The sequence below is a fragment of the Falco biarmicus genome, chromosome 4 (assembly GCF_023638135.1).
Source record: "Falco biarmicus isolate bFalBia1 chromosome 4, bFalBia1.pri, whole genome shotgun sequence".
Classification (NCBI taxonomy): Eukaryota; Metazoa; Chordata; class Aves; order Falconiformes; family Falconidae; genus Falco; species Falco biarmicus.
In genome coordinates this window covers 100,319,542-100,345,987 of record NC_079291.1, presented here as the reverse complement: position 1 = coordinate 100,345,987, position 26,446 = coordinate 100,319,542, and the positions used below count along the sequence as shown (strand labels likewise).

Below are 26,446 nucleotides of genomic sequence, written 5' to 3'. Positions count from 1 at the left end.
AAGTCTTGCAGTGCCAAGGAAAACAGCATCAGTGGAAGTTGCCTTCAGGCCCATCAGCCCTTGTTATTTAAGATCCTACTAAGAAAAAACATCCAGCTTGAATTTCAGACCCAAAGAAGCTCTCAAAAACTGAACTAGTTTGGAGAATATGGGCCTTTTTACTGAATAAGATGCATTCCATCCACAAAGCTGAGAGGTAAGGTACACTCACAAAGGTATTCTGAGTCAGGTTTCCTAGCACTAACATGCTTCAGTGCTAACTGCCACAATCATCTCACATACCTTCTCTACCATCTGTTTGTCCTATCAAATTGCTCTAAAATTTCTGGTCTTAGATTTATACTGCAGCTCTGCAGGCAGGAACAGTTCCTTTGCTGTGTTTCCACAGGTCTTAATACAATTGTGCCGAGGTCTCCAAGGTATGATACCAAAAGGAAGTGCAACCATTGATCACGAGTTTTGCTCTTTGCCTTTCTGCAAGTAACAACTCCATTACAGATGCTGGAAACTCCTGAAGGTAGATAGGATCATTTGACATGGTTTCTAAATGATCTTCCTTTTATTGAACCATAGACATTCAATGGCTGGACTCTTGCTTTGTAGAGGGAAGACAGTTACACTGAAAAGGTTAGGCTAAAGAGTGCCAACTAAAAAAAAAAAAAATTGGACATCCGCTGACCAGTTCATGAGCCAAGATCTGGAATGTATATTCTACACACTTAGCAAATGGGCTCCTCCCATAATCATATGCATGTTATCCTAGCTTTTTACATCAGGATATTAAAATAAATGCCTTGTAGTCATTGCCAAATGAGGAGGGAAAGCATTTGAGTTTTTCCACAATACTTTATTAGTGTTTTCTGCTTTTTTAAGCTTGATGTGATAAAATAATAGGACTTCTGTGGAATTATACCAATTCATCAAGAGGTGATATTTCCACGTAATATTGCTCAGAACATAAGAAGCCCAGAGTTCAAATATCGGCTGAGTATGCTGGTACAGGAACATGGCTGTTAAATGGAACAGAACCAAGTTGGACTGTGCTCCCTGGGACATGCAGAACAAAACTCAAATACTACCAGACTACAGAGAACAAAAGGCACTTTCTTAATCTGAAACTGTAAGAATCTGTTGAGTGATGAGTGAAACGGTCACAAAGAAAAAAATATTCGAAGCTATCGAAGAGTCACTGATGCCAGTGATGGAAACAAGCTGGTGGACTGTCTCATGCAAGCCCACTTGGATGGTGCCCACATCTGTAGTTCAGGACTAGGGTTCTCTGAAGTCCAGCTCTGCAATATCTTTCAGACAGCCTTCCAGGTGTCCTTCCCTTAGCTGGATTTTGCAAGAGCTGACCCCAAACTAGTACGAACAGCACAGAAATATGGATATCTGTGGAAATCAGAGTGCTTTCTCATTGCTTGTTTTTTTTCAGATTTCTGTATAGACATTAACCAGGCCCCTGCTGGATGCAAAAAGGAATCAATCAGCCTAAAAAAAGCAGCTAGCCCCTGGCAGCCCTCTCTAAAACTGTTCTGCTCCACAAATATTAGCCCCATCAGCCCTAGAATGAAGTGATGCTCCAAGATCAACAGGCACAGCGTATTACAAACCAGGGTCAGATATAGGTTCCAATGCTGGAAATACATACCATCTTTCTTTTAAGCCCAGAAGGCCTTCTCTGCGAGACTGGGAAACAACCAGCCACTCACAGCAGTTCTCAAGCCATCCACTCATCTAATCTTACCTCTTGGTTCAGTTGAGACTTGACACGCAGCAGCTCTGGACTATTGCAAGTTTTTTGCCCAGGTTGCAATCAGAGGTCTCTGAGTAATGACTGGCCTCTAGAAACTAAGACTTGCCATGGGGCAGAGCATTTGGGATCTCTGTGTATGGTAAAGCTGGCATTATCAAGCACACAACTTTACACAGTCCTTTTCCTGTGTTGAGTGGTGCTGAGCTTTCCAGCAGTGAGACTGTCCTGGCCCTGCCACAGCCTATCCAGAAGGGTGCACACCGTCTGTCCTAATCCCATGGGACTGTCACGAGGACAGAAAACAGGATGAAAGCTGAGAATGAAGGGTCACTGTTATGCACCTTTATCAAAGCGTATACCAAAACATTCAGTATCCCTCGCTGGAAATGAAACCACTGCTACCTAGTGATACACAGAACATCCAATTTATTCAGCTGATGCACTTCATTAGTATGTTATGACATGACTTCTACAAGAGGTAAATTAGGACACAGCAATGCCATTATGTAAAGGTCAGTTCCACAGGTGAAAGCTGGTAAGGAAATGGCAGCCAAATACAACGTGAACCATCTAGTCCTTACCTCATCTCAATATCTGGAAAGAATCTGTACATATAGATATGGCCGTATAGCCTGAGTTCTTCACCAAATTCCGGTGCCAGCTTCTTCTGTATTTCAGGTGGGAAATAACGCAAGGCATTGCGCAAAGCCAGCTGCCAAAAAAACCCAAGAGAGACAAACTGAGGTAAAAGAGAAATGGAGGTGAGTGGTCCTGAACTTTAATCAGACTGAGCTGGAAGGTTGCCTAAGCTATCACAAGGGTGGTATAATTCAAAAGGCCAAGCTCACACCAGGGGAGCTCCATTCCTGCTTTCCTACTCAAGTATTTCTACCTGCATCTTTCCTTGTAGATTCAATTGCTGTACACATGTAACCCTCCCTGCCCCACCCCTCTGAATCTGCATGGAGAGACCATAGAGATTTGTTAAATAGTGCTCAATCCTATCAATATCAGACATGGACAAATTCCCTCTGACAGTGCTAGGGGGCACTGAACTACCAAGGAAAACATTGTTCAGAAATCCTTAGACTGAGACCCTGAACTCCTAGAGACACTGAAGACCATACTGTACTTCCCATTCAAAAAAGGGATCTTAGCCCTGAGTTCTGTGACATACTCCCAGATGAAGATGTTCTTGCGCTAAGTTTTATTAAAGATTCACTACATTTAGCATCTTAATGTTTTGCAGAGGGTGGTGGTTTACATTATTTTATTGATGCTACTTCCAAATTAGCTGAAGTGATTACTAGGCACCAAATTAAATTCTGCAGACGATGCTAAGTGGCTTATACTCCCTATTGCCTTCAAAGACATCACCCATGGTTTGCAAAGTACAGTATGTCCTTTTAGATGAAAGAAACCATAAATAAATCATTATCTTTAGTAACAGTCTGTTAAGTCATGTCTCTGTATTACATGTTCCGTTTCATTAAAACCATAATGAGAATAGAGAACTTGTAATCTTTAAAACGACAATTTCATACAAAGATGCTAAAAGATCTTGTCAGTTCCCTGACAAATGGTGACACTATCCAAACTACTTTTAGTTGAAGGGATTCACAAATCATATTGAACTTCACATCTTCATTACACTGATTTTTAATGGCTGTGGAAAGGATAAAAAGGGATCAAGCTTGTTTCCAAATCTGATCACAGTCTACAAAACAACCAGGAAAGCCCAGTTTTGGAGAGGGTTGGGTATAGCAAGAATTCCCCATGTTTGTGACGCTTGCCATTGGCACTTCAAAGAGTTATGGAAGCAGGTATTTTCTGGAGGAAGGGAAGGGCTGGGCTGTAGTACAGACATCTAGAACAAAGACAGGTAGATCCATCCAGTCTAGGTATCATCACCATCCATCCCAGTAAGAAGTCCTGAAAAGTTCTATAAAGCCCTCAGCTCGGTAATAAACATCCTCATTCAACACAACTATGGTCTGGCTCTTATGGATAGAGCTCTCCAGTCCCTTCATTTGAGCACGCTGGCCTTGCATACCTTAAACCACACAGAGAACAACATCTCTAAATCTAAAAACACCCCATATCAGGAGACATTTTTGTTGGCACACTTGCTACTGAACAGGCATATGGGTCAGACCCTTTCAGATCAGTGAAGCTATACTGATTTACACCAGCTGTGGATCAGACCAGTAAAATGCTACAAATCAGATTTGCCATTCCACACAGAGAATGACAAGGGGGGAAAACCTATTTACCAGACGGGAAAACGCAAATTCCATCTTCAAACACCATCTTATTCTTCTCCAATTAGATAAACAATCATTTTTCAAGTGATCATTATTAATAAATACAAAAATCCCAGCTATATCCACACCATGACAAAATATGTGGGGATTTTCAAAGTCAATCTCAGAGGCAAGCAGCTATCACAGTGGATTCTAGATATTAAGGAATTTCTAAAGTAAGAATAAAATCACCTACACCCCTAACAACAACAAAATTGAGAGGAAAACATTGCCACATTTGGCATTTTGGCTGCCTGTAAGAACTACCGAGAACTATCAAGGATGAGTGTTTTGCTTCCAATTTGGCAAGGCTCACTCATTCTTTGATCAATGTATTATTTATATTATAATGAAACTGATGGGCAAATATTTCTCTTAGCTCTAAAAATACAAGCAAGCAAAATCTGTTTGGATTTTCAAATAAATTCACTTAAACTGAGCCTCTATCCTATTAATGTTACACATTAGCAGAAGCCTGAATTTTGATGATGCAAACATTAATGAAACATGAACTTGGATATTACACGAAGGGTGGGAAGGACGCCTTGGATGCACAGACAATAGAGATCTTATAAAAGAGGACTAAGACTGTGGCTTGTTTAGCTTAACTGAACAAAGGTGACATTTGATTGCTGTCTCACTGCAGGATAAATGTCAAAGCAGGAAGGAGCTTCAAGGAAATGCTGAAAGAGGAATAACTAGCTGTGAATTAGCCATAAAAAAATGTAGTCTTGAAATTAGAAAAGTTTAAATATAAGAGATTCTGAAACAGTCTCTCAATAGGAGAGCTGAGGTGCTTAAAATTGCTTAGATGGAGCCTGACTGCTTTATGAAAGGGCAATTGCCATTTACATCAGGAAGAATTTTGCATATTTATTATTGAGTCATAAACTGAATAACCTAGAGAAAAGGACTCAAGAAGCAAATTCAAATAGGCTGATCATCATGCATCTGTGGAAAGGCAATACAAGGTCATTATTCCTTACATTTCATTAAAGCACCATATAAAACATTACTATAACCTTTAAGTAGGATGGATTTACCTATAACTGACACATTGCATTCTGAATATTAGACATTGTGCATTTGATATTTAGGTGTTCTTCCTGTTGGTAACTTCTACTGACAGAAGCTTAAGCTGCACATGCTCAGCACCTCTGAAAAAACAGATCCAGAAGTCATTGGTATCTTAGAGAAATAATCAATTGCATTTAGAAGCTTGAGCCTGAATAAGCTGCTTTAAAAAACCCACTCTGAATTTGCTGGGTTACTGGTTCAGTTCAGCTCAGTGCAATGCAAGCATAGGATACAAAGTCTTCCTCTTAGATATGCCAATTGGATCTAACGTTTGATTCTTGTGTTTAAGCTCAAGACACCCTAATAGTGACTGGTTTTTTAATTCACTGGCATTTATACAGTAAAACATGATCCTGCTGTTATTCAATCAAGATTCAGACCTTTCAATGTCCGAAGAACGTAGTTAAAAGAACCCATGAAATCCTCCTCCAATTGATTAGCAGTAAATATTTTTGTTGGGAGGTTCTCTTGAGAAATCAAGTATACTAGCCTCTTTGTTAATTGGTGTTTGTTGAAGAGCCAGCGCCTCTTCAGAAGGTATATCATTCATTTCCATTTTCTAATAAGATCAGAACTTCCAGTTTAAGGATCTTGAGACGCTCAAACACTCAGATTTGCAATCTCCCTGTTTACTGAGGTAAGGGAGGAATGAGGAAAGGAAGCTACTCCTTAACTCTACAAGAGTTTCTTTCTTAGTTCTGCCCCTTTTCCAGCGGAGCCATTGCTGCCTCCCACCTGTCATCTTCCACCAGATGATATCCAGGCCCAGAATTTTTGGTGGCACTATTCTCTAAACAGCAACATTTTCCTTTCATGTATTAGTCTTCCTAATAGGTCCCAGTTTAGATCAGCTCGGTCGGGAAGTAAACACGGTGATTTCTGACTGGCTATTCCTATAAATGCCCTACAGGCTATGAAAGATTAACCAAGTTCTTTATCATCCAGATGTTCCAAAACGTGAGGCAAGACATTGGCCTTTCCAATCCACATAATACCTTTTAGAAGGGGCCTCATTTATGGATGTGTAAAGCAACCATTAAGGTCAAGTGCTCCTCTGCTTCTCTAGAAAGTTGAAGAACTTCAGGTGCTACACGACTTCACAGGCTCTGGTTTTCAGCTCTCTGTACTAAAATGTCATGAAGCAGCAAGGCCACATGCTCCCTAAGGGACAGGGAGCCAAACAGAGCAATAGAGCCAACAGGACAGGCACCTCACCAGCCAGGGTCCAGCCTCATAGCACCACAGGGAGGTGAGCAGGGCAGCCCAGGGATTGCAGCCAGGTTCCACCAGGAGTCCAGGTCATCAGGCAGGATTGTGGTGATGTGCACATCTGGGGCCCAGCTAAGGATGTAGCTCAGGGTCAGGTCTGGAGATGGCTACCATAGAAAGACAGGGCCCAGAGATCACAAGGAAGATCCACAGTAGCAAGCCAGCCTACAGGTCGGAGACAAGATCAGTGAAGGCCACAGCTGGGCATAGGGACAGCCTCTGACAGGACAAGAGACAGACACATCTCCAACATAACTGAAACTGAAATCCTAGGCCTAAGCTTAAATGGAGCTCCTAAGCCTATGGGCAGAGGGCATGGGTGGAGACCTTAGGTGAAGCTCATCAAGGTCATCAAGGCCCATTACTGACCTCAGAGCCCTATGACAGAAACACAACTTTTTGCAGTTGATACTGCAATCAGGTGACAGATGATCATGCTGGGGTAGCAGGAAGACTGTAACATGACTTGGCTCTAAGATACATAAGGGAATCGCTGCCTGGATGAAGGCATACCATTTTCTTCTGATTCTGAGCAACACTGAGAAGTGCACAGTCCTCCCAAGGTGCTCCAGCTTTACCTGAATGTCAGTCAGGATTAAGCATGCAGCATCCTTGTTCTGCAAGGGACACACCACCATACCATAAGATTTTAAGGGTAGTTTCTCTGTAGTATTTTTACATTAAGATACAGATGCTCAGAAATGGAAAACTAGGTTTTCCCGAGCGGTGGAGGGAAGAGAGAGAATGTGGCTGCTTCAGGCCTCAGGCAAAGAATGCCAAAGGAAGAGAACTCAGGAAACATTTAAACAGAATCAGTTCTGAGAAATGGCTTGATTTATCCAAGAGGATTAAAGTTGGTACAACAGGAGAGTTATATATCTCTTCGGCAAGTCCCCAAACACACAGAACTTTGTAAATCTCCCTTAAAGGATTTCTATCAGAACCAGAAAAGGAGGCCCAAGAAAACAAAACACTGGCAGTGCTAAGTATTATTGTAGAAAGGGCTAAAACTGGTATGAAGGCATATGAAGAGAGGTACAAATCCTGAGAAAATCAGCAGAGCATTATTAACTTCACTTCTGTCAAAGCTTCCCCTGAGTGCTTCAATCAGAAAATGAACACAGTGTCATATATAAAGACAAGTCTCACAATATGCTCCGCATTACACACTATCAACAAAATCTGGAAGCCTGTCTTGAGACTTAAAAAACAACTTCTAGACAGACAACTTTTCTGTCTACATGCTTTTCTAAGCATGGTACACCTCTTAAAAAAAAGATATTTGACCTTTCAGATATAAAATAAATACCAGCTGAGCCTCTAACTCTGTTAAGAGTTTAAGGTGGAGGATTAAGGGTGAAATAAATCAGAAAGGCAGCTTTTAAACCTTTAAAAGTCTAATAAAAAAAACAACAAACTAGCATGACTTCTTATTGCATGTGGTAGGTAAGAAGGAGGGATGAATGGCAGTAGACTGGGGCCACAAACTCAGTCTACTGCCATCTTAGAATCATAGGACACCTTCCACTAGACCAGGTTGCTGAAAGCCCCATCTAGCCCGGCCTTGAACCCTTCCAGGGACGGTGCATCCACAGCTGCTCCAGGCAACCTGTTCTAGTGTCTCACCACCCTCACTGTAAATAATGTCTTTCTAATATCTAATCTCAATCTACCCTCTTTTAATTTAAAACCATTGCCCTTTGTCCTGTCACTACATGCCCTTGTAAAAAGTCTCTCTCCAGCTTTCTTGTAGGCTTCTTCAGGTACTGGAAGGTTGCTCTCTGGTCTTGCTGGAGCCTCCTCTTCTCCAAACTGAACAACCCCAACTCTCTCACCCTGGCTTCATAGGAGAGGTGCTCCAGCCCTCTGATCATCTTTGTGGCCTCCTCTGGACTCACTCCAACAGGTCCATGTCCTGCTTATGCTGCGGGTCCCAGAGGTGAACACAGTACTCTAGGTGGGGTCTCATGAGGGCAGAGGGGGAGAATCACCTCTCTCAACCTGCTGATCACGCTGCTTTTCATGCAGCCCAGGATATAGTTGGCTTTCTGGGCTGCAAGTACACATTGCTGGCTCATGTTGAACTTCTTGTCCACCAACGCCCCCAAGGCCTTCTCAGGGCTGCTCTCAATCAATTCTCTGCTCAGCCTGTGTTTGTGCTTGGGATTGCCCTGACCCATGTGCAGGACCTTGCACTTGGCCTTGTTGAACTTCATGAGGTTCACTTGAGTCTACCTCTGAAGCCTGTCCAGGTCCCTCTGGATGGCATCCCTTCCCTCCAGTGTGTTGACCACACCACACAGCTTGGTGTTGTTGGCAAACTTGCTGAGGGTGCACTTGATCCCACTGTCCATGTTGCAGACAAAGATGTTGAACAGTGCCGGTCCCAGTACAGACCCCTGAGGAATACCACTCATCACTGGTCTCCACTTGGACATTGAGCTGTTGACTACAATTCTTTAAGTGTGACCATCCAGCCAATTCTTTATCTGCTGAGTGGTCCACCCATCAAATCCATGTCTCTCCAGTTTAGAGACAAGGATGCTGTGCAGGACAGCGTCAAAAGCTTTGCAAGTCCAGGTAGATGACGGCAGTTCTTCTTCCCTGATCTATCAACACCGTAACTCTGTCATAGAAAGCCACCACATTTGTCAGGCATGACTTGTCCTTAGTGAATCCGTGCTGGCTGTCACCAACCACCTTATTTTCCATGTGCCTTAGCATAGTTTCCAGGAGGATCTGCTCCATGACCTTGCCAGGCACCAAGGTAAGACTGACTGGCCTTCAGTTTCCCAGGTCTTCCTTACTTCCCTTTTTAAAAATGGAGGTTATGTTTCCCCTTTTCCAGTCCATGGGACCTTCACCAAACTGCCACAACTTCTCAAATATGATGGATAGTGGCTTAGCCATTTCATCTGCCAGTTCCCTTTAGACTTCCAGATGCATCTCATAAGGTCCCAAGGACTTGTACACCTTCAGGTTCCTTAGATGGCCTCAAACCTGATCTTCTCCTACAACGGGTAGTTCTCCATTCTCCCAGTCCCTGTCTTTGCCTTCTGTGACTTAGGTGGTGTGGCTTGACCACTTGCCACAGTATCTTGCCGTACACCCTCCTTGCTGTCCTAAGGATCTTGAACTCCAAGATCACTCCTGCAACACTTACAGGAGGCAGCAAACTATTCCAGTTTCTATATAGGGAGTGAGGACTGTCATTACCTTTCTTTCCCCAGGTAAAGGGTAAGGTTTGGCATCCTTTTAGGAGATACCATCTCCTCTCCTGCAACATGGACTCCTTCATGCTTTAGCAGACTTCTCCTGGGGAAAAGGGATTTAGCAAAGGCAAGGAATAAAAAAGGGAGATGATCGGCAATGTTCTGACATGCAGTAAAGCTCACTCCCTACTGCTTTATCTTCACAGCCATCACCACAGACCTCTTCTGCATGCTTAGCCACACTTGCATATGTCTGAGCTGTCCCAGGCACAGACAGGATGCCTCAGCCACGAATGCTCCTGACATTGAAGTAAACCCTCATTAGACATATCACAGCTGTTCCTCTTTCTACCCTTTGACTAGGCTCTCCTCTGCTTGTGGAAGTGGACTTTGAAAGAATTTGGCTGCTGATGCCAGGGGGAAACTCCCACGAAGGCAAGGAGGTTGCATGCAACTTGTTAGTGGGGAAGGAACTTGTGTGTTCTGACTACAATGTCACATTTTAAGTGATGTTACATGTGATGAAGCACAGACTTTCAAACTAAGGAACCCACCTTATCCTCTCCCACACAAATTCCTAAGGATCTCCACCCACTGAGCATTACGTTCTGCTGCTTTTTAAAAATTTCTAACATGAAATAATGCAATGATTACTTTAGTGTGTACGTAGACTATTCAAACAAAGAGACAAAAAGAATTACACAACTAAGACAAATAATTAATTCCATTTCCTACAAACTTGCCTAAATTCCAGGATGTTCAGACTATTGGTTAAAATAAATTGTCTTTGGATCTTTTATGCAAATATACAGATGTGTAGCTTGTACCATGATGCTGATTCATCACATTTGATGTTTATTATATTTGAGGGGTTATCTTTCACTCCCATACATATGCAGTGGTTTTGCAACAGCATTCATAATTTCACCTCCAAGGAACAATGCTGGATTGACAGCATTGAAGTCTAATGCATCTTCTTTAGACATTTAAAGTCGTGGAAGCTGTTGTGCAGCAAATCTCCCTCATATCAACCTGCGTACCTCTGGGGGAGGAAGAAAGCAAGCACCAAGAATTTCCAGTACTTTGTCCCATTACCCACTGAAATTATAGCACCATGGAAACAATTTGCCACAAAGTTAGGTGCACATTCAGAAAAGCATTTGAGGCAATCAGGTCTGCTGCCCCAAGTTGCATTTAGCTGTAAAAGAAGTGAGGCCCTGTGAAACCCCATGTTACCTTTTTCTCCTGAGCAGTGAGATTAGGTGTTCTCACGGGTGCATGGGGTATTCCTTTCCTCTGACCTTTGTTTTCAGGCAAAGGGTAGAGAGGAAGGCCACGACAAATTTCCTTCAGGCTGGTCATAGCTGCTGGGGAAATAGGAGGAGGATGAAAGGCACGGCAAACTGAAGAAGTACAAGGAACAGGAAACAAAGGGTGCAGGCAAGCAAGATGCTAGCAATTCAGATGTACCACCACTCCGGGGTGATCTCGAAAAGCACAGACTGTCCTCTGACTTTTGCAAACAGCCTTGTCAAGCAGAGAGGCCAGGCAGCACAGGTGACACACCTCCCCGCTCTGTGCCATGCCATTGGCTCTTCCCTCCACCCCCAAAATGAATGATTCACAATTTTGCTGTTTATTCTCTGGGTGCTTTGTCAGCTGGTGCTGTGCTAAGCCACTAGAGCAAGCCCAGTCACTTTCCAAATCATCTGATTCCCCCAATGTCCTAGTGAGGGTCATGGTCTGGATGTCTGAGACCTCAAAGATTGTGCATTTACATTTCTATAGTTTACGATCTAACTACAGCTAACAATTATTATTTACATCACTATTCAGATAAGATGGGCATTTTCTGTTTGACACCTCTAGGTATAAACCGTTCCTCAGATCTCATCAATTCATCTCCTAGACAGCAGTGGTTGTCAATGATAACAGCAAAATTTTCCCTTTAGGTGTTAGCTCCTCTTAGCTCACTGGATGAATGGATTTTAGTACTATTAAAGTGGAAATGTACTCATTAGCACTGGTAGTGGTTTTCTCAAGACAAGCAGTAACTGCGAGGAAGAATTAAGGCTTTCAGTTCTAAGGCACTTTTATATCCCACAGTCAACAACAACTATAAAGTCTTACGGTACTGCCATCCAGACATCACAATATTATATAAATTAATGTACTTAATTTTGGTTGTCCACTTACAGTGCACATGAACATTGCTCTCCATTTTGAGTTGTTGTTTAAACTATACAAGAGCTTCTTGATCTTTATTACACCCATGGAACTACAACTCTTGGCCAAGGAATTTTCTCAAGCGCCATAGTTTAAAACCTGATGAAATTAACCGGGAGAAACATTTCAGTTAGGAATGAGCCTAAAACCTAGGAGTTAAAAAAATACTGCATTTTCCCACAAAGGCAGCAATCAACAAGCGATGACAAGAAAGCACAATTATTAAATTATAGCATCTCATTAATGTCACGTCAGTTTTAGCTCTAGGACATAATGCACATCCCCAGCTCCCACTGAAGATGCTTGAGTTGAAAGAACTCAGAACATCTCAGGGGAGCTGAGCGCACAGCAGACTCAAACTCTCTGAAGGATACTAACTGTCATTTATGGCAGGAGAATTTTGTTTTGTAATTATACAGTATTTTAGCTGTTTTCGAACAAAAAGCAAAGACAAAAAGAGGAGAGAAAAGCCTCCTTCCTGTCTGAAAATTTTCTATTGGGTTTTCTTATTAAAATATATACATAAAAGGAGAATAAGGGTCAAGTCAGAAAACTCTACCCCAAAACCTAGCTAAATAACCCTGCCTTACATAAGCATTTCCATGCCAAAGGGAAATAAATCTTTCCTTATTCTTTTTTGTATGACCCACATTCTCCAAATCCCTGTAAGGTCTGATCCTGCACACACATGGGCACAGGAAAAACCTCGTCTACATTTGGACTCCCACCGGACCTGCTTCCCTCTGTGACATCAAGCAGAAGTTAGTGGTGGTGTGCTGCTGTGAAAGCTGAAGAAAAAGAGAATGAAGCTGCAGGGGGAACTCACTCCCTGAATTAAAATTATTTCTAGGGCTGGGCACTTTCACCTCCGATCGCTATATGCCGGAGCCTCTCTGTGTCCCTGGGAGTTTGGTGTTGGAGTTACTTGAGCAAATCCAACTTCAGGGCCATGCCTGGTGTTGGCTGGGGCAGGCAGGGTGTCAGTGGTGCCAGAGCAGACACCTCGGCTTCCCTGGGAAGTCCCAAGTCCCCTCACTGCCTGCCTTGTCCCAGCTCATGTGTGACTGGGACATACATGTCATATATGATGCCTGGGACATGTCTATAATTATGTAAAGAAACCCGGTGTTTCTGCCCCTGTGAGCCATACCTAAGACCCCCAAAGCCCCCCTCCCGCTCTCCCCACGCCCTGGGGCTGCCTGGGGGGTGCCTGGGGGGGCTGCGCGCCGTGCCCCGCCGCAGGGCAGGTGCCATGTGCCGGGCGCCTGGCAGAGGGTGCTGCAAGGACAGCAGGCCGGCCGGCCGGGCTGCGCACCCCGCACCCGCACCCGCACCCGCAGACACGCACCCGCACGCACGGGCTCCTGGAGGAGAAGATGCGGCTGGAAAACAACGCCTGCATCGGAGCGCAACGAGGACCGAGCCCGGCCGACCAGGAGGTGCGGAACCGACACATCCTCCTCCTCCACCCTAAAAAAAAAAAAAAAAAAAAAAAAAAAAAAAAGCACATATAAAGAACAGGAAGAAGATCACATGTTATAATAATCCCCTTTGCAGCCAGACAGGACCGGAGAGGAGAGCTGCCCCGTTAGGACTAAGAGATGTGCTAGAGGCTCGAAGGGAGGCAGAGGCAAAACTTGAAGATAACTACCCAGCCCTCGGGAGGGAAGGAAGCCCCCAGCCCCAATCCTCGCTCCAGCAGGCGGGAGGAGGGATCCTCCACCCCACCTCACCCCCCTTTTCCCTGGGGATCGCGCCCCCCGCCCGGGAGCCTCCCCTGCCCCGGGCTGCGCTCCCCCCCCAGCCGCAGCCCCCGGTGGCGGGCGGCAGCCGCGGGCCGGCAGCAGGCGGCGGGGATCTCCCGGGCACCGCACCGAGCTGGCGGCGGGTTTGTTTTTCACTCTCATCCCCCGGCGCTCGCTGTGTGAAGCAAATCCCTCGGAGGTGGGGGAGAAGTGGCTTCCGTGACAGCGGAGGGAGGAGGGAAATCAAATAAAATAAAACAAACTAAAATAAAAAGAGAGAAGAGCCAAGAAAGCACTTGCTTCTCATCATCTCTCAGGGAGGAAAGCCAACTTTCTTCTTATGACCCTCTGCTGCAGGGAGCGAAGGGAGAGAAGGTACCGGGGCAGCCCTCCTAACAAAGCAGGGTGCCCGCAGCCCGCACCCCACCGCTACCCCGGGTAGCAGCAGGCTGCGGGAGGTGCGAGGGGGGGTAGGGAAGGTTGCCAGGGGGAAGCTAGGCACAGCCAAAACCAAGCTCCACCAAAAGCAAGGAGCAGAAACGAAAGTTTCGAAATAGCATCCAAACAACCCCAAAGGACCGGACTGAACAGAGCTCTCCGCGTCGCATCAGCCCCCGATGGTGCATTCGAGGGGCTGCGTCAGGGATGTGAACGTCCCCGGCCCGCTGCATGGAGAGGGGTAAAGACACAGAAAATCCTTGTTATTTATTTATTTATTGGAAGCAATGTACGGGTGACACCCAGAAGGCATCTCAGCCCTGAAAAAAAAAAAAAACCAACCCACCTCTGGACCCAAAAGAGAACAAGAAGAATGAGACAGCAGCCTTGACCCCTACACTGAGAGGAAGGTGAGCAGAAAGGAAGAAAGAAAGAAAATACAGAAAAGCCATGCAAGCACCAAACCTGTAGAATTACTGCAGCTCTTTTTTGCTTCACCGAGGACAGCTATTTTACTGACAGCCATGCAGCATAAAGGCATCATGCTGATTGTGTTCCTGGACTGTTTTATTTCTGGCCATGGGGAAGCAGGTAAGCAAAATAAATCAATATTGCCATTCTGAAACAATTTATCCTAAGGGTAGCAAGGGGAAATGGGATAGAAATCGGATCTGTTTGTTAAAAAAAATTATGTCAACAGCTTTATTTTAGATTGGATTTTTACAAGGAATCTGGGTTAGTCAATATATACAAATGCTTCTTATTCTCTGCAATACACAGCTTTATAGCTCAGTCCCCTCCCAAAGACTTATCATAGGATGTACAGTTTCATACATCCTTAAAAGAAAAAAGTGTATTATTTTTGCAAACGAAAGAAAAGTAAGAGAGAAAGAGGCAGATGGATTGAGATATGCTGGATATTTGTTCTGAGGATGAAACACTGCCTTCCTAGGCAGGACAAGAGTGAGACAACAACATCCTTGGACAGCAGCACTGTAGGAATCTGGATTATTCTCTGTTAACTTAATTTTGCATCATTAGAAGTCAGAGACACTGTTTAGGAATTACTATTTATCCAAGACGGTCAATTCATTCCGCGTATTCCCTGACTTAATAGTTAAAATGCAGTGGATGAGATTAAATTAGCATTAGAGAAAAAATGGATTAGGACAGAAAGAGAAGTTGATTAGTTGTGTGTGCATATGTGGGCGTAGAAATAAGCATATATAGGAATGATACAACTGTAATGGTATTTACATAGGGTCCTAAAATCACCTGGATTATGATGGAGACAAATTCCTTAAGGGTGAGGAAGCAAAGTATTAGATTTTTTTTTTTCTTTCTGCTGTAGTTTAACACAACCTTAAGTTTAACAGGGATGAATTACAAAGATCAGGTAAAAAAATAAAAATAATTATTGATAAAACAACAATACATCCTTGCTGACTTTTCCTTTGAGATACTGGCTTGGGATCTCTCTTTCTGTACAGGAAAGCCTACCAGTGGTTTAAATTTCACCTGTGTGCTCCGAGTATTAGGACAGGACCAATGCTCTTCATGCACTGATTTGAAAGTGAAGTGTTCAGCTCCCCTGCAACCTCCAGTAAAGTCAAAGGCAAATCAAATGGCTTCAGCTCAGATTACTCCCTATCTAGAACCTTTTTGATAACAGACATCAGATTTCCATAACTGGAAGAGATATTTTCTTAAAAACTGAAAACGGCTCATAAATTTACAATCCCCTCACTGACTCATTTGGGGAAAAGAATGTCTATCACAACATGACAGGGAATGAGTGGAGGGAGGACTTATGTCTTTAGTCCTCTTAATGCCTTATCTTGGGCATTCACTAGTTTCCCAGGCTAGGACTCTCCCTATAGGATACATATGTTGACACACAGCACATAAAGATTGCAGATATCTCATGTAAAGTTGCTGATACTCTCGAAGAAAGCAGCTTGTTATAAACTAGCCTAAATTTGCTCTGCATTGAATTCACAAAGTGAAAGTGAATCTTCAAAGAAATGCAGCCCACAGTTGACTGCTTGGAAAGTGAATTTGAGGTGAGGGAGTGTGTTCCGTATGAAGCTAAACACACTCAGAATAATGGTGTAAGACACAGTGAACAACAGCAAAATAATTGGATATTGAAGGTAGTGATGCTAAGGATTCAATTCAATGTCACTTTAAAGAAATGCACATGGCTTGGTCAAAAGGTTGCACAAACCATCAGCCCATGAGAGCACAAGGGTTCCCTGTTCATTCTGGTTTCTTTTTCTTTTTTCCCTCTTTTTTTTAGACGCAATATAAAAATCTCGAATTAACCTTGAAATTTTACAGGTCCTCTTACAGGCAGGGTCAGTACTGCTCAGACCAGGGTTAGTTGGGACAGTGCTCAGCCCATCTGTGTAGGACGATTTGGAAGTCTCAGCCTTTTCCTGAGCAGAGTGGTGTATAGGGAAGCGTGTTTTTGGCGCACTTTATTAGCCTTTATGGTAAATCCCTTTTTCAGCCCTACAGTTGATCCCTCCTGGTCAGAAGCGAAAGAAAGCGATGGGTCAGTTGTGTGGGGAGTGCAGTACTTGCCTTCTGCCACCGCTGGACAGAGAAGGGCTGTCAAGATGGGCTCCTTAGACCTTTAAGTATCATGCCGAGGGGGAAGGACCACAGTGGGTAGGCTGGAGGGGCCGCCTAGGTTTTACAGTGTGGGACGTGACCCTTGGGCGATCCTTCCCGCAGCCTCACGCGGGCGGGAGGGCGTTATTCCCCCCAACAAACTGCAGCGCTCTGAACCCCCTTGCCCAGGACCGGCAGCGCCGCGGGCTCCCGCTGCGGCGGCCGCGGGCCGGGCGCGCTCCCGGGGGCAGCCGGCCAAAAGGGGGCGGCCGGGGGGCGGCAGCGGCCGGTCCCCCCAGCCCGCCCCCCGGTCTCCTCCGGGCCGGGGTCGTTCCGCCCGTCTGCGGAGGAAGGTGCCGGTGGCGGAGCCCGCGGTTGCTCCAGGAGGGATGCGCGCAGGCGGCTGGCCGCAGCGGAGAGCCCGCACCCGGGATCTGCCTCTTCGGTCCCCAGTGGAGCCAGCCTGGTGTCCTGGCACTCAGAGCTTCACCTCCAGTGGCTCATTAATTCCAGGAATCAAAGCTATTTTATTATCGAAATACATCAGGCCACCCATAAATGGGTGAAGACTTGGCCCAACTCATCGCACGCTGGCCCCAAACAACCCAAAGGGTTCTATAGCACTCCCGTTGTCACCAGCATCAAGGGGTAAAGTTCCAGGTCTGATTAACAAAAACTTAAGCAACTAATGTCCCCAGGGTGGTTAGCTTTAGAAGAACATTGAAAAGTTTTTGGTTGTTAAGAAAAAAGTTAAACAGGTATAGAACAAGTGAAATCCAAGTTGGGCACGCACGCTGAGACTGCTCCACTGAAAACATAGCAGAAGATGTCCAAAGGTTTTAGAGTTTACGTGTTGCTCTGAACTGTGAATTTCGCTCTCCTGTTTCACTGTAGGAGACTACAACACACAAAATCATAGATTTGCATATGGAAAAGAAATAAAAATTCCAATTCAAATCACTCAGAAAATATTAGGCATCTTTCCAGTCACATCAGCAGGCTTTGATGGAGTTGCCATATTACCTTTCTCATGTTATCTATCCAGTGGAGTGTGAAAAATAACGCTAAAAAAATGAACGTGTTTTTAGTTAATGCCCACAATGTGCTGTTGCATTACAAGGCTCTGAAGTAAGAGATCTCTGTTTGAAATGGCGTCCAGGAATATCAGTAGTATGACCTCCCTCGAACTGTATGATTCCCTAATCATCAGATAACACCATTGTTATAACACGTGCTGGGCATGTGCCATTGACCTGCCACTTTGTGGCACAGCTCTGAGGGACCAGAAAACAAACAAATAAACTAATCATACCTTTTATGGAGCCAAGTCATCCTCCACGGAGCAAAAGCTAATCAACTTCATAATAACAGGCAGTGCCCATGCGCAATCAAACTGTTTAGTTCTTTATGAATTATTCAGTGGGTCCTCCTGGCAGTTGGGGTAAGTTGTTTGTTCGCCTGGCTGCTGTTTCTCTTCTGCAGCAGTCCCCTCTCGCTGTCCAGATCCAACATTTCATGTTGATTCCACAGAATCAGTGAGTGATGGGCAGGCTGCACTATCCTCGTGGCCAAGCAATGTTCTGCCAATTGATTTCTTTAAATGAAAAGCTTTTAATCGACTGCAGATTTTGTTTTCCAATCTCTCTCCTCTCAAACTCTGTTCTGCTAATCTGCATTTTGTTCTTCTCTCATTTTCTTAATGACACAGCAGTCCAGACAGGAACTGTTTATTGATGTTGCTGCATTAGCAGGCAGAGCAGATAAACCTTCTTGTGACTGTTGTTCAGGAGAACAACCATGGTTTTCTTCCTTTTGCAGGTTCAGATAAAAACAGCTTAAAAACTCAATATCAGACTAATAGCCCATTTATGGAAAAGATAAAAAGCAGCCATTTCCTTTAAAAAATGTTTCCTTTTTTACTTTCTCACATTCTCGTCTGCAAAGCTTCCCCTATATAACTCCTTAAATTTAGAACTCCAGCATCCCATTTCCTGTATGAAAGCTTCAGTGGTGTGATCCATCAATAAAGATGGACTTTCTTTTACTTATGTGGTATATTTATCCATTATACAACAGCATTTGTAACATGGACCCATTCTTAATCAAAACTAAGTAACCTGACTCTGTCAGAGCTAATGCTTGTTCAAAGCCCAGTTGTAAGAGCAGTCCCACTTAAATTCACTGGAGGTAAAGATGACACCTTTCTGCAGCACTGAGCAAAATCAGTTAATATCCAATCTACTTTAAACACAGAAATTGCTTTGTTTTCCTTATTATCAGTAACTTTTACCGAACAGCTTAGACATGAACATAAATGCAAAGACGTTCTTGAGGCATGCAGTTGTATGTAGCTCATTATATTTTTCCTGACCTGCAAGGATAGGTTTAACTTTATTTCGAGAATTCTGCATGATCCAGTGAAATTCACCCTCCAGAGCAGACAAAAATTTGGAATTTCAGATGCTGTGCAAAAAGGAGGAAGGTCTAAACAACTTCTGTGGAAACCCAAAGACTCACAGAAATTGCAAGGAACCTCCCAGATAAAATCTCTGGAGCTCCTAGTGTTCCCCTGTAACCACACTAGGCTCAGATGGAGTAAGATGGTCATGATCAGAAAGAAATTACATTGAAATGGTCATCAGGCAGTGAGGATGGTGTGAGGGCTTAGTGGAGGATCTCCAGAAGTGCTAAGAATACCTGCTCAGTTGAAGCGGGGGAGCAAAGAACAGAACTGATAGAGCCAAACATCCCTATCTTCTCTCCTTTCCTCTTCAGCTGACTTCTGCAAGTCCTCCTCTCTCATGAAGATTCACCTCTGTGCTGGCACAGGGTGTGGAGGTGGGACTGAGGGGGGGCAGCTTTTGTTCCTTTGATCCACGGACTCTTAGGTTCATTTGTAAGTCAGGCACTGCTGCCTTCTAAACTCTGCCAGTCTCCTAGGACTTCATTGGGATACTAAAAAAAATCCCGGCCAGCCTATTCCAGCCACTGGTAGGAGGCAACTTCCATCAGCAGGAAACCTACTGTGTCTCCAGACACCCCCTCTTTTGTTGAGGCGGCCGCCGCTTGTAAGGCAAACACACATTAAGTCCAAGTTCTTTTGAAGGTGGCTTCCACCTGTTCATAAGAGTAGTCAAGAGCATTTCTGGACAATCTGCTTCCTTGTTGTCTGAACTTGAAGACTACCTTACACTGTATGTAAGCTAAAATGGCACATGCCTTTGGTCAATGGGACTCAGTGGACATACAGCAACTTCATTTTGTGTCCTAATCCTAGGAAGCAAAATGCATGAGGTGTTTTCCAAAACAATGTCCATCTCTGACCTTTCTCTTCTGGCCTGTGCAGAAATGTCCCTAAGGAACTAAGGGCAGAAGCAACTCAGAGGCAAAACCATGCACACAGGACACATTTTTTCATCTGAAGGATTCCTTTTGGAAAGAAGGACATTAGATTCATCTGACTACATTTATGATTTGAGTATTTTTATAAGGCTGAACTAGAGAGTCTTTCATTTGGCTTAACTTCATTTTAAAACCATTTTTTCCTGAGGAAAGGCTGAATATAATAAACCAAGTAGGGATTTTAAAATTTGACCTAGAATGTTGAACTAATAGCTGGCCTTTGAACTGCTCTTAGATTACCCAGGGTTTATGGTCATCCTATGTTTCATTGGAAGGGTCATTTCCTGTAGGACTGAGATCCAGTCATCTGACTTGTGACCTCTTGGATTAGATTTATGACCTTCCAAGGTCAGTCTTTAACTCCTTCTAGACTGTTAAGTTGCAAAGAGGACATTGTAAGTCATTGGAAAAGCAGTTTTCTCCAGTATGGTAATACGGTTTTGGAACGACCTTTAATTCCAGTATCATAGGACACTACTGATTTCCAAACAATATTAAGACTTTGTAGTTATCCCTACCTTTTCTTAATTTAGAAATAGGTAGATACATACATTGAAGATAGCAAAAATTTGCCAGTATTGGCAAACTTGGCAGACAAAGTAATAGTCATCTACCTCCATGTCAAAGGTATTTAAACAAAAGTGAGACTTGATTTTCAGCTCTGCTAAGTACTGACAACTCCAGCTGATCTCAACAGAAGTAGAAGCTCAACACCCCTCAAAATTACACCAGTAATGCATAAGTATAGAGCAACATGCTTTCTGCACGTGTTTGTATGTGTAATTAGTGTCTGTACTTTGTTGGGCAGGAATCATCTCTTTTGTTAATGTTTCTACAGTGTGTAGTACAGTTTGACTTTTCTTTCTGGCAAGAATGAAAATAAATGCATTGAATAGATTCAGTCCTCAGATACAGAGTTTACTAGAGTGAAAGTTAAGAAAACACAAGATTTCTGTGGTTAAACATAAAATTCTATAGATTGATGCAACTGCATTTTCAAGAGAAAGTTAAGCGCCATAAGCTTGAATTTTGTAAAGACCTCAGTTTCTGAGTTAAGCACCAACACCAAGGACTAGATTTATTGAGAAATTCCCTTGTAGCTTTGTGTGAAAAGATGAAGTAGCTCTCCTTAGAAGGAGTCTTCTTTGATGTCAGTCCCCACATTAGTACTCCAAATATCTGCATGGTCACCTGTGTTACAGCCTGAGAACTATCTGTGAAATCCTACTTGTTGTGTTTCTTTTGCCTGTCTTTCAGATCCCATGAGGCTACGAGCCTTCCGCTGTAATGGCCGTTCTTGCAACCCTCCAGTGGGAAACCTTGCAACAGGGAGGACACCAGTCACTCTCACCACGTGTGGTCAGAACAGTACAGAACTGTACTGCTTCTACCCAGACCACAATCTCCTCCATCAAGTCTCCCATGGCTGTGGGCAGCCTCGCTGCACCAAATGCAATGCCAACCAGCCTGATAACTCCCATCTCCCTGCCGACATGACAGACGATTTCTTTGCAAACCCCACTTCGTGGTGGCAGTCTGCCCAAGGGGTACACAGGGAAGAAATCAGACTGGACTTCGAAACAGAATTCTACCTGACCCATGTCATCGCTGTGTTCAAGTCACCTCGCCCAGCCGCAATGGTGTTGGAAAGGTCCCAGGACTATGGGCAGACTTGGAGGCCCTACAAGTATTTCTCTGTCAACTGTACAGCGACTTTTGGGCTCCAGGATGATCTCATTGAGGAAGGCTCCATGTGCACTTCCAGGTATTCAGATGCAGTGCCCTGCACCAGAGGAGAGGTAAGCAATAACTGAGGTTTGGACTAAGTTTAATGTCAAACACCTGAAGACTGGCTGAAAATCAGCGAGTATACGCTCAGAGAGATACTGTGCATATAAATTATGAAAGGTAGCCCAACCCCAAAGGCTTTGTGTTAAGAAAATAATGGGGAAGAAGAAGAGAAATTATATATCAATGAAAATTAACGAAAAATCTTTAACAACTTTCTTTTATGACAGCTGCACAGGATAGGATTGACATTGCCTAATCTTACATTGCAGGTGCCAATAACCGAACTAGAATTCCAACAAAATAGATGTAGGGAAATACACATTTGTAAAGTCTGGTTTTCCTGCTTTAGGATGACATGAACTGCATGGTCTTTCTTTTTCTTCTCCATATAAAAAGTCTTAGATGATTGGATGACTTTTAAATACATCCTTCCCCTAAGTTTAATGTGACTTTTCTTGCTGGAGGTGACTGCTCTTATCATATCAAGCCATAGGCTTCGGAAACGAAACCGTTTAGATGCAGGAAGTGGAAGGGAGCAACCAGGTTTCACTATTCAACAGTGGGTATACCCTTCTTTGGTATAAATATTTGGTATAAATATTTGATTGTGCTATTAAACATATGTGGAAGGCTTTCTTCTAAAATATATGTGCAATTGCTCTGATAAATTCCTCTGACAAGAACATTAATGACTACTTAGTAATCAGATACGTAGTTTAGTCATAACCCTTTTCATTCATCAATCTTGAAACAGTCTAGATGGGAAAGACAGTAAATATCATTGGTATCATTTTATAGAGGAGACATAAAGGCACAAAGGAAGATTATAAGACCTTCCTATAGTCACAACAGAAGCTGGAGTGCCTTCACTTCCTTCTCTCTTCCTTAGAGAAGTCACAATCCTTTTGGTTTCCTTGTCTGGAAGTGATCATGCAGGTTTGGCAGTAAAACTTTGCTGCAAATTAAGCTCAGGTGTGACGTGAATGGTCCAGATAGGCTTCAAAAAACACAGTGCTTTCAGCAGAGTACTTCAAAATGCACTTGAAAAGAAAGAAATTAATGTACTATACCTGAGACACGGAAACAGCAGTAAGGAGAGACTGAGTTCATCTTTGTGCAACAGACTAGGAAAAACCTCTGCATATTACAAATCTGGAGCAGATCATCTGACTACTCAACTGTCTTGTTCTTGGAGTAGTAATTCTGCTGCTCAGTTAGCATGATATGTTTAAGCCAAATGTCTTCTGTAGAGAGATTACAGTTTGCTATATCAATACAGAATCCAAGCAACTAGTATAATTTTCCACTCTTGTGTGCCTCCCAATCAAAAATCTGGAAGTACTTTGCAAGATCCTTTAATGATCTTCAGCACACATATAATGGTCCTGTGGCCATTTCACAGAAGGGGAAAGGGCAGCAGAGAAAGGTGAAGTGTTTTGTGGTAAAACAGGACAATATTCTGGTTGAGTAAGGAACAGAATACAGGATCTGAGGCAAATGCCTTGGCCTTAAATGCAAAACAACTCTTCCTTCTCTAGTACAGTATCCCATATTGCCCTGCACTGTGTTGGCTTTTGTGCTTACTTAACCTTGGGGAATATCATGAAGACCATGTGTTGCTGCTACAACAAATCTGAGAAGTGGATGGCAGAAAATCAAATAATAAAACATTCATCCAACACAAGCCTTTGTGATTACAACTGTCAAAATCATTCTGTCAACTTGGGCAGCAGCTACATGGAAATGAGTATGTGTATGCTTAATCAATCTACACTGTGGTAGTAGATGCTAGAAAACAATATTAATAGCAAGAACAGTCATACATTTACAGGCCATACCTTTGCAGATCCCAAATAGTTCCATGGACTGTTACATGAATTGAATAAATACAGAGGTCACTTCCTCCACAGGATGGAGAGCTGAAGCTTTAAAGCAGCACACAGGAATCTCAGGGCAACGTAACAGTGAACAAGGCAAATACTGTTTCACAGCACATCCAGTCCAAAAGGATTCTGAAGTTCTGGACAGACTTTACGGAGACCTCTTAATCAATCCATAAAATGCCACTGTGACAAGGGTGCAAAAGCATCAGGCTTTTCAGGTCAGCAATATGACACAGCAGATTCTTTTGTGGCTGAAAATAAAGGAAGGCAGAGTGTAATTATTTAAAGTGATACCTGATCAGATTTGCCTGACACTGCTACTGTTGCTACAAGTCTCACAGGAGCTTTGCCCATGCATCTCAGAACTGCAGTTTTATACCTAGTGTCACAAATGTCACCAGGGCATCCCCTGAAAAACACTGACTCCCAACTGACTTGGAAGGAAGCTGACTGAATCCCCACCACTACTTTGTGCAGTATTCTCTGCTTCTTGTTCACCTCCACTCTGACCTATCCAATTACTGCTTCTGGCTAAGCTGAGAAGCTCACATCACAAGCTGACAACATTTCTGAAATGATCAAAAACGTTCCAACTTAAATGCTAATTAACGCTCTGAGATAAATGCCAGTTTTCTCTGCTGAAAGGGTTGAAGTCATTTCTACTGCATGACACTCAGGTTTTTCTTGGGTGTTGTCCCATTTATTTGGAGAAAAGACACAAATTCCTTTTTAACAGGGCACAAAAGGAATCAAAAAAAGAGATGGCTTTCTAAGAACACTTGGGTTTAAAACCCATGTGGGACACATCATAAAACAAGATTTCAGGTCAACTGGCTTCCAGAACTGAATAATGTAGGCACGATAGGACAAGGTAATAGAGCTGCAATAACTTAAATGCACCTGCATGTAACTTTACATACAACTGAGATGTATTTCCCTGAGTCAGCACACTCTGGTGGTCCTCCAAGACCACTGAAAGAGGCTTTTCCTGGAAGCAGGACAGGAAACTTGGCAGAAGAGAAACTTTTAGGAGACTAAAATGTAAGCAGAATACATTTGGGTGAGTGATGTGACAACATCACAACAGAATATAAAGTATCAGTAAGTCAGGATGTATCCCCTGTCTCTTGTAGATTATCCCTTATCTTTTACCTCTGACAGGTTCACACATCTCCATTCCATTTCAGATAAGGTACAGCTGAGACAGAAGGTGTCATGCACTCGGGAACAAGTCCTCTAGAAATGCAAGGAGATGGCTACCTAATGTCTCTTCTGCAGTTTTCTTTTACTCCAGCATTTACTAAATCCCTTACTCCTGTTCAGATCCAGAGTACTTCTGCAGCTAGAATCTATCTAGCTGAGATCCTAGGTCCCTCATCTTAACTATTCTGGCAATAAACTTGCTCTATTGATGATTTCTGGTCTAGGAGGCAGAGCAATTTATTCACTGCCAATTGCCTACACATCATTTGCTTCATGTGAAGTACCACAAAGTCAACACCTACTTTTATGCTTATGAACACTTGTCAGTGAAAATGCTCCACTAGCACGTCTTAAGTCCTGACCAGCCTACCAAGTACCCCGTGTTTCGCCTGTTGACTTCTATCACTATAAGAGATGATATATTAAACGGGAAACAAATGCTTCTAATCTTTATCCTATTCTTAAGGGAGAATGTTCTTAACTATTCTTAAGGGAGAATAATTACTGTTATGCTCATCAGCTTCAGTATGCCAACCTTCAACATAACATCATGAACTAAAACCAATCCCACCTTTTTAAGGTCTGTTCATCTACTGTAAGTGCATCTACAGGCAATGCTTGCATGGAGTCTTATGCATCAACTGAGACCTTTTTTACCTACTTGTCCATCCATCTGTTTTTCTAATTTAAAAACACTGTGCTGTATAGTCATGGGGCCTAAAATGAGCCTTCAGGTCAGCTAATGTAAATCAAAACTCTGGCCCAAACAAATGGAGAAATTACCACAACTTTGCATCACACATTAGTGTGACTTAGAGTTCAAACATCATATGGGGAAAACAGGAGCTGAAATGTTTCAACCTGTATCCTGACAGCATGTGCACTCAAGGATCTGAGAGATTAAGAGCACATTTTTAATAAACTGGAATATCAGGAAATGGAAACAAATGTTTTCCTCCATCGAAGATGATGTTTTCATGAAAGGAAGACATTAGCATGCAAAGTGGGTAGAACACTGACCTGCTTATAACCACCAGACCCAAAAGGAGACCATTCCCCTATTGGGTCTAGCTAGTGGAAGGGAGTTTCGAATCAAAGGCTGGTTCATTTATGTGAGTGTCTGTGTGACAGATGACACCAATGAAGTGTGATATAATAAACCCATTACTGGAATTCACTGGGGGCTGGAAGAATTGTGTATGCCTGAATTAAGTAACTGGTTTCTATGGCAACATGTTAAGTGTGCCTTGCACAGAAGACCTGTTCATTCTCCGTTTTGTATCCTGTGGTGACCTCTTTAGGGACAGAAGTCCCCAGCAGTGCCTTTTGTCAAAGACGAGTGGACTCGCTTTGTAGCTAAAGACTTTTAATCACTCTTCTAACACACTCTGAATGCCAGATCAAGACATGTTGTGATGGGATGCAGTTCTGTCTGCTTCAAAAGCCACCAGGTTGTTCAGACAGAAGCCACAGTCAACCCTACAGAAGTCCTTTTTCTCTGCACTGACACTGAAGACCTCTGCTG

The 26,446-nt window shown here is 43.3% G+C and overlaps 2 protein-coding genes across 2 annotated transcripts in view; one reads left to right on the top strand and one right to left on the bottom strand.

Annotated features, from left to right (window-relative positions):
* UROC1 (urocanate hydratase 1) overlaps positions 1-11,155 on the bottom strand; it is a 45,126-nt gene extending 33,971 nt beyond the window's left edge. The window contains exons 1-2 of the mRNA XM_056334431.1: positions 10,854-11,155; positions 2,338-2,468 (exon numbers count right to left, since the gene is read on the bottom strand). Of these exons, the coding sequence (XP_056190406.1) occupies positions 2,338-2,468; positions 10,854-10,979 (257 nt within the window). The 5' untranslated portion in view covers positions 10,980-11,155. The remainder of the gene's footprint in view (positions 1-2,337; positions 2,469-10,853) is intronic.
* Positions 11,156-13,352: 2,197 nt separating this feature from the next.
* The window catches only part of LOC130148778 (netrin-4-like), a 55,980-nt gene continuing 42,886 nt past the window's right edge, over positions 13,353-26,446 (top strand). The window contains exons 1-2 of the mRNA XM_056337737.1: positions 13,353-14,617; positions 21,302-21,843. Of these exons, the coding sequence (XP_056193712.1) occupies positions 14,551-14,617; positions 21,302-21,843 (609 nt within the window). The 5' untranslated portion in view covers positions 13,353-14,550. The remainder of the gene's footprint in view (positions 14,618-21,301; positions 21,844-26,446) is intronic.